At 45.6% G+C, this 8,202-nt stretch overlaps 2 protein-coding genes across 3 annotated transcripts in view; one reads left to right on the top strand and one right to left on the bottom strand.

The window, feature by feature from the left end:
• Nucleotides 1-816: 816 nt before the first annotated feature.
• igfbp1b (insulin-like growth factor binding protein 1b) lies at nt 817-3,347 on the top strand. Of its 2 annotated transcripts, XM_076021476.1 has the most exons (5): nt 817-1,255; nt 1,365-1,507; nt 2,093-2,221; nt 2,311-2,464; nt 2,501-3,347. In XM_076021476.1, exons 1-4 carry the CDS (start codon nt 907-909, stop codon nt 2,434-2,436), a joined length of 747 nt encoding a protein of 248 aa, XP_075877591.1. In that variant the 5' UTR covers nt 817-906; the 3' UTR covers nt 2,437-2,464; nt 2,501-3,347. The 2 variants fall into 2 exon arrangements, with proteins under 2 accessions (XP_075877591.1, XP_075877590.1); XM_076021475.1 differs by having other exon boundaries at nt 2,311-3,347.
• Nucleotides 3,348-3,420: 73 nt separating this feature from the next.
• LOC142885225 (insulin-like growth factor-binding protein 3) overlaps nt 3,421-8,202 on the bottom strand; it is a 5,478-nt gene continuing 696 nt past the window's right edge. The window contains exons 2-4 of the mRNA XM_076021473.1: nt 7,673-7,923; nt 6,048-6,167; nt 3,421-4,443 (exon numbers count right to left, since the gene is read on the bottom strand). Coding sequence (XP_075877588.1) covers nt 4,318-4,443; nt 6,048-6,167; nt 7,673-7,923 — 497 coding nt within the window. The 3' untranslated portion in view covers nt 3,421-4,317. The remainder of the gene's footprint in view (nt 4,444-6,047; nt 6,168-7,672; nt 7,924-8,202) is intronic.

Genomic DNA, 8,202 nt, shown 5'->3' with positions numbered 1-8,202 from the left:
TTTTTTCCTCGATTTATTTAACATAAATGAAGACCTGTATCTTCTTTTTTTTTAAATAGAGAAACCAGGACCTGCTTCCCCCCAGATCTATAAATAATAAATAAAAAACATAAAGCGTTAATACTGAATTTGTTGTGGAGTTTTTACTTTGTATATTATGTTTCATGCATGCCCTGTATATATACTATACTACTATACTAAAGAAACAAGTAGTTACTACTGATCTCTTTGTGAAAAACATGTTGTGATCCATAATTTCCAGTTATGCAACGTTCCAGCGCAGTGATCCATTTATCTGTCTGCCTGATAAGAGAGTCCCTCAGCAAAGAGACAGAGGGGACAAACGGGGTTTTACTTTGAAAACAATGTCGACGCAAATCCCACCGGCATGACCTCACGGCCGTAAGTGTTGCCCAACAACAGTCTCGGCGTGAGTCCTTTGGAATCACCTGTCATTATCTGGCAGCCTTTAACTCCTTGAATTATGTATTGTTCCTTATCGTGGATGTTGCTCACAGTTCCCATCTTAAAGTGTCCTCCAAAAAGCAGTATTCATGTCATTGTTGTCATAACCTCGGCACTAAAGACACAGATTAGTCATCGGAAAACAGGGTTGTTTTGAAGGGCAGTCACTGTAAAGGTTCCAAAGTCAATATTGACAACATACCTCGTGAACCTGGCTCAACGCACGTCGGACAAGGTCATCCACCGTTTACAGCGGCTCAGTGCAAAATAATTTATATCTTTGGTCAGTGTGTCAATCATTAATGCAGCGGAGGTGGGGGCAGAACTCTGTATAAATATGGCTGCTTCTGGGAAATCTCTTCAGAAGGAAAAGTACAGTCGCACTGAGCGGTTCGCAGAAGACAATCCACAGTGAAGAACATTGACACCCGAAGCCTGAAGATGACCGGAGTTTACAACAAGCTTATTTTGGTGGCCACAGTGGCCTCCCTGGCCATGCTGGCCACGGTGAGGGCCTCCCCACTGGTGGGGCCAGAGCCCATCCGCTGTGCCCCCTGCACACAGGAAAAACTGGACGCCTGCCCCGCCATCCCGGCAGACTGCCAGCAGGTTCTGCGGGAACCTGGCTGCGGCTGCTGCATGGCCTGCGCTCTGCAGAAAGGAGCTTCCTGCGGGGTTCATACGGCCCACTGCGGCGAGGGTCTCCGCTGCTCACCCAGGCCCGGTGAGGCCCGGCCGCTCTATGCCCTGACCAGAGGACAGGGTGTCTGCACGGAGGATGTAGGCCAAGGTTGTGCCAAAATTCTTTCCGGATTGAATATTTTAAAGTGAATTGTCTGAAAAGAAATATTCAAAGAAACGTTGAGTGCTAAAGTGTTTTTTCCCTGTAACCTTTGTAGAAGACGTCGATGGAGTGGTTGACCACAGCTCCCTGAATTACCTCCTGGGTTTCAGCCTTTCTGTCGACGTCCAAGATACCCCAGAGGGCCAAGAGAGCATCAAGGCCAAATTAAACGCCATCCGCAACAAACTGGTCCAACAGGTGAGGGACGAGCACCAACTTGATGAACGTTAGGGACTATTCACAGGATTCACTGCTTTTGCTTGTTCCACAAAAGCATGTCCTTAAAAAAAGAAAAACCCTTTGTGGTGTTACAAAAGGCACTGATGCTTCTCTCGGATTGTGACAAGACCTCCATCCTGCTCTGTCCTCTATGGCGCCTTCTGTTTTTTTTCCTTTCCAAACGTGGAAAGTCCAACAAATCTTTTTGCAGTTTTTGCCGAGAGCTAAAACCCAGGCGGCTAAAAACAGAAGGCTAAATATGTTGTTTACTGAAGATCTTTAGAGTTTTTTTGGATAATGAATTGTGTGTGGCTGCTCCACTATAGTCAAGGATGAAAAACGGTGTAAGGAAAAAAAAAATGAAAAGGAAAGAAAGAGAGAGAGAAAAAAAAAGAAAAGGAATTGGGACATTAAAAAAAAATAGTTCTTCCCACTAGAGGGTGCACTTGCTTTTGACGAGCCCCGCAAAGACAGCTGGGTTCATGCGGTTTTGCAGCAAATGTGTTGTGTTTGTTTTCATTGTGGGTGTAGTCCTGAGTGTTTGCCACGGCTGTTTTCTCCCAGGGTCCCTGTCACATTGAGCTACACGCAGCACTGGACTCCATCACCAGCTCCCAGCAGAGACTGGGTGAGAAGTTCACGACTTTCTACCTGCCCAACTGTGACAAGCACGGCTACTACAAGGCTAAGCAGGTGGGATTTTTAGGGTCAACTGAGATGAAGGCCCCTCTGTGCCATTCTGATGTTTTATTCAAGGGCATTTCTCTTCCCTCCTTCCCCAGTGTGAGTCCTCCCTTGTGGGCCCGCCAGCCCGCTGCTGGTGCGTCTCCTCCTGGAATGGGAAGAATATCCCAGGATCCAGTGATCTGCTGGAGGACTCAGACTGTCACCAAGAAGTCACTCACTGAAGGATGGACTCGATTACACCTCTCTCCCCTTCCCACACACACACACACACACACACACACACACACACACACACACACACACACACACACACACACACACAAAAACCGACTCACCACGAATCCTTGAAGAAACAACTTGTTCCCACCAAAAACACGTTCATTCACGCAACAACGTTACAGAGGGAGGGAAATTTCCTCTCTTTTTATTTACATGATGTATCTATCAAGACTTATTTATTCCCTGCCTGTATATTATTAGAGGAATTAACCATTCGTCATTTTTAGCATTTTTTTTTAATATGTTTGCCTCTTTTAGAGCTTGTAAATAGGGCAACAGTGTATACATTTGTGTTTGTGACTAAATAACTCCATTGCTCAAAACCACAGGGCCCACAGCTCTGCCAGGCACACTTCAGGATTGTGCTTTTTTTGTTTTTCATTCATTCAAAACTAGGGCTCGCACACAACCGCTCATTCATCCAACGTGTTGACATTGTCTGAATGTATCTCCTTTGGCGTTTCCTCAATGAGTATTTGGGGGAAATACTTAAAATGCCACGAGTGTGTACACGGCGGCTGTGCACAAACATATCAGGACTCATCCAAGCCACCCAGAGGTTTGGGATGGGCTGTTTTGCATTTGTCTACCTCTACTGGTCTCTGCAGGCCCATGGATTTATCAGCGTATTTTTTTCTTATTTTATTTTATTTTATCTTATTTTATTTTTTTCCAAAGAGTATTATTAAATTATTTATTCTGACTCGCTCCTGCATATTGATCCCAGAGGTAGCTGCTAAACTCATAGCAACTGGAGCAATCTGTTTGGGAATGCTGCTATTATTCTATTATTATATATGTTGATCCATTGTCATAATTATGTGAATGTACATCCAAATAAAATAAAATAAAATACGTGTGTTGCTTAATATTTCTGATATCTTCTACAAATAGTCAAAACCAGCCATTTTATATTTGCATTTATTAAGTAAAAAATATACCTCTAAGGGTTGCTTTTTACATGCAAACAGCATATTTACCTAAAAATTAAGGCAAGTGAACATGATCACTGGCAACACCGGGGTCAGTGAGAACCCAAAGGTTTAGCTTATGATGCAGAGTCGACAAAACAGCAATGACAGGAATACAAATTAAAGGAAATGTCTGTGTTTCCGTGGCTTGATATCAAGCAAATAACAATAATCTTTTCACACACTGTGAGTGTTTGAGCCGCATGTTCCAGCAGTGTGACTCCCCTGAAGAGCAGGAACCAACAGCCAAAGAAATGGAATTGAAAGACAGGCACCATAAGCTTACTTCAAAAAGATGTCCATTCATCTATTTTACCGTTGTCATGACCACACACATTGTCTCTCGAAACAAATCACAAGCATAAAAAAGACCAAAAAAAGTTAGGATTACACATCACAAGCATGTGCACGTGTGCACTGCTGCGCGGTTGTGCGTACATGAGAGCGTTCTTATCGACGTTTGCAGCTACACGCCTGTTTCATCTCGAGAATAAGGCTTCTGAGAGGAAATGTTTGAGTGTGTCCTCTTTTGAAACAGTTGTCCCTGCTGCGCCAGAGCTAAACAGCTTATGAAGCATACGTCCATCCATCCCAGAAAAAGTTCAGACTGTGCTGGCTCCTTTTTTTCTCCTCCCTCTCCTCCACTTCCTCCTCCTCCTCCTGGAATGTATCTTCTGTTCCCTTTGCCGTGCCTCAGAAAAAGGTCCCACAGGCAACAGATAGAAATAGCAGACATCCATATATCGGCTCAGCCATCTCTTGACCTCTCTCCCAATATCCTCAGTGTCTCCATTTGTTTACAATTCTTCAAGCGCTCCTTCCCATCCTCCCTCCCTTCGTCCTGCTCTGCTCCTATTGGGTCTCGGAGTTGTAGTATTGGGCGTCTCCTCGCTCCCTCCCATCGAAGCCTGGCAGGGGCTGCCCGTATTTGTCCACACACCAGCAGAAGCCTCGCTTTCTGCCTTTGGACGGACGGCACTGTGAAGCAAAGGCAGGGACAAGGTGAGGGAGGCTGAGGGCAGAACGTGAGGAAGCGGCTGAAATGGTGCAAACCCAGATGAATGTGCGGCATTATGTTTAATAAGCCACTTTACTCAATAAGGAGGAACCACAACTGTTAAGAGGCATTAATGGTCAAGTTGTGCTGAGTCGACATAGCCTTGGCCGTCCGACATGCTGTGGTATTTTGAGCTGCTTTTATGGTCTACCTCCTGTTACACACACATATAGAGACCTTTAAGGTAAACAGAAACCTGGTAAAATATTTGCTTAGTCCCGTTTGTGAACAACTGAGTACCAAGATCTATTTTCAGGAGCTAGTGGCCAGTGCGAATCATCTGTTGCTGATTATACCCCACAGCTCCAAATTATGGGTACTACAAATGACTTACAGAGTCTGTGGAGCTACCCAAGGGCTGTTATTTTACTGCCAATTTTACTAAAGGTCAACCTCCACTCTAGTAAAACTTGCAACCATTCATTTAGGGGACTAAATCAACGGAGGCTGCTGCCTCACAGAGCTGATCAGGGTGGAAGGCATCCTTTTATTTGTCCAATATTTCCTGTACGAGCTGAAAAAGGACACTGTTGTGTGGCATAAGAGGCAAAGTGGGGGAGCGGTTGATGTCACGCTTTCAAAAATGTAGAGGAGTCAATCCCAAAGCAGAGTAGGTGCCAATGCTTGCTCCATCCAACCCACTCATTCTTTAGTGGAGAGTATAAAAGCCGAAGGAAGGGACTCATTTTTGCTCTAAATCATGCAATGGTCAAAATGTAACTGACTCAAAATGAAGCGTCTGCCTCTCCGTCAGTGCCTGAGGGCAGCCAAGCACACTAAGTCCTCTCTAAATAAACAAAAGACAACGATCCCGGCATTGTGAGGCTGGTTATGAGAAGATTGCAGGTCAAAGAAGAACACGTTCAATTAAGCAGGAGGGACTGCTGTGCAAGAGGCTGCCCTGGTGATGCAGTACAGCTCTAAGTGCCTCCATATGAATGCGTCAGAACCGCTCATTTATTACAACCCAATCGTGGGTGAAGCATGCGAGCGCGGGCACGGCTGCAGCTCTATTTCTGTGCACGCTTCTCCCAAAGTCCAGCAATTATGAGGGGAGCGCATCAGGAGCCGGCGGCCACCTTGACGTCTGTCTCCCTGGGAGGGTTACTGTTAAACGGCCATCGTCCCAAACCGTCAACCCCCACTCGGGTTTGGCCCCTGCGGTTCCCTGTCTCCAGAGCCAGTGGCTGGAGTCCTACCTCAATGGTGTGGTGGTGCAGTGATGAGGCTCTAATAACTAGCAATGAATACAGGAGGACAGCTTCAGATCTGTAATTGGCCTCCAGGAGACCCAATGTTTTGAGTCACCAGACTGCAGCCCTAAATCTGTGTTAATGCAGCATACAGAGAGGGGAAACTCGGGTTTCCTTCTCATAGCATTGGAAAGTTACAACAAAATAACATTAATCAAGAAGATATTCAAAGAATGTGTGCACTCTTGTGAATGTGATGCACGACTCTGCGGTTCAGCATTTTTGCATTAACTCATCTCATCAAGTGATGGTGTGCAGGATGTGTTTCCTACCTGCTTTTTCTTGTAGAAGCCTTTCTTGTCACAGTTTGGTATGCGGAAACCTCTGGGGTTGAGAATGTCTGTAATCTTGAGGCTGCCCAGAATGCTCTCAATCTCTCTCCGACAGGGACCCTAAAGATGGAGGGAACAGTTATTAGCGGTTATGTACTTTCTCCATTACGTGTTGCTGGATGGTTGGAGGGTTGCTCTGTCTGTTTTAGCCATATAAACATTAATCTGTTATCCTCAAACTGGTAAAATGCTGTCCTAGGACATTTATGAGAGCGTATGGAAATTGCTTTTTCCTGTGTTAAACACTGAATGTTTTAGGTGCGCAAGTCTGTTCACACTGAGAGGGATGCAGTGGACTGGTACTACACTCAAAATGCTCTAAAAACTGAGCTTGTAATTTCTCACATTCAACAAACAGCACATTGGGCATCTAGCACAAGTGAATATTGTGGTTACATGCTTGTTAATGCCCACTAGTTAGCTCATGTTCTCCCATGTAGCACATTTTAACCAGGCATTTGTTTTGTGGTGTGCATTTGGTTAGAATGAGAGTGTTGTCTACTGTCTTTGATGCCGCAATTTGCCCTCAAAAACCAGTAGCAATATTAGTCGAAGAAGCAGAAGCAGTTCAGCTGTTGTGTGACACAAGATTTTGGTGCATCATGTACTGCATTGACTTGTACTAAGTTGAAATATCCAAACTGTTTCAATGCAAAAGGCGGTTTTGTGACGCAAGTGCAGGGCCAAAGGCATCTACAGTACAGCAGTATGCGGATAATGACAACGTTGGTGCAATTAGTCTCCATGACAGAAGAGGGCGACATCAGGTCTAAACATCTGCAAACTCCAATTAACAAGACAACAGCTCTCAAAGCAGACCAAATGTAATTTGAGCTTGGCATCAGGTCTATTTTCATAACAGACTGCGCATACTGTTGAACCAGCGCTCAAACTAAAAGTATTATCTGTGCATTTAATGATGCTTGCTGTAGCACACTTCCTGCCTTAATACCTACACAATGGTGGCAGTGACAAAAAAGAAAAAAAAAGCTAGAAGGACGAGAAATTATTTCACCTGACCGACTTGCGGGGGACTTATTAGTGCACCAAAGCCGCTTAGAACCCTTATTCTGTACACAAAGGGTGGGATAAAGCCAAATCAAAGAGCTTGCAGAAAAAGGTAGCCAAAAGGCTTGTCCTGCAGTCAGAATGCCTCAGTCACTAATCAAAGCAGCCAGTCAAAGCGTTTTTCTATGTGCTCACTTCCCTGACCAAAGAGACGATCAAAATAGCAGCAGGGCTCCCGACGGGCCCTCGCACAGGCCAATCCATCATTTGTTGGCTCCCAGTGCCGTAGGCACGCGGACGCCTTGTGGCCAAACAAGCGCCTGACCCGGGTCAGCCACATGGCCGTGGTGGCCGCTCGCTGCCATGCCATGCCATCCTACTGCACGGGTGTGCTTGCCAACCGTCGGCACCGCTAACCAAAACATTTTATCACTGGCTGCGCGGGTGACACACCAAAACACAGAGAAAAAGGGAGAAAAACATCCCTCCTAGTAGGCTGAGAAGATGGGGGCGGGCTGGAGGGGGGTTAGGGGGATAAAATTGGTAGTGGTACTTACATAATCAGGCTCCTGTTTGGTCTCCACATAGAAGTTCTGTTGGTCCGTGATGACCGGTCCGGGCAGCTCTTCCATTTTAAAGCTCTGGGTTTTCTTCTGCTGCTCCCGTCTGAGGACCTCTGACTTGACGGGCGGGAAGAAGGGGTTAAGCGGAGGTCTCAGGGGTCCCGTGGGTCTGTGGGTGCTGTACGACGCCTGCAGAGCGACGCCGGTGGAATTCCTCTCCTGGTCCTGGGTGTCTGCGATTTCGGCTGCAGTTAAAGAGGGAAGGCAAACACACACCATTAAAAAAAAAAAAAAAAAAAAGAAACACTGATGCAAATTCTACAGGAATGATGCTGTTTCCCAGCAGCAATTCCTGACATGACCTGGACCGAAACTGGCTGAAATAAGTAGGGGCCATTCTAGCATTCCACTTGCCTCTAATTCAAAGCGTATAATCTCAGGGCATAATAGAATCCCATTTCACATGTTATTACTTGTTCGCTGAACTGAACAACTTTCATAATATTGTGCTGCACCTCTTCCTG

Source organism: Nelusetta ayraudi, unplaced genomic scaffold (assembly GCF_046127955.1).
Source record: "Nelusetta ayraudi isolate G7.1 ecotype Tasmania unplaced genomic scaffold, CSIRO-AGI_Nayr_v1 ptg000011l, whole genome shotgun sequence".
NCBI lineage: Eukaryota > Metazoa > Chordata > Actinopteri > Tetraodontiformes > Monacanthidae > Nelusetta > Nelusetta ayraudi.
This window is presented reverse-complemented; position numbering and strand designations above follow the sequence as displayed.

Excerpts from the sequence above, each read along its gene's own strand:
- igfbp1b (XM_076021476.1), top strand. The coding sequence starts at position 907 with ATGACCGGAGTTTACAACAAGCTTATTTTGGTGGCCACAGTGGCCTCC. Across the intron at positions 1,256-1,364 it reads CACGGAGGATGTAGGCCAAG|AAGACGTCGATGGAGTGGTT; the intron begins GTTGTGCCAAAA and ends TAACCTTTGTAG. Across the intron at positions 1,508-2,092 it reads GCAACAAACTGGTCCAACAG|GGTCCCTGTCACATTGAGCT; the intron begins GTGAGGGACGAG and ends GTTTTCTCCCAG.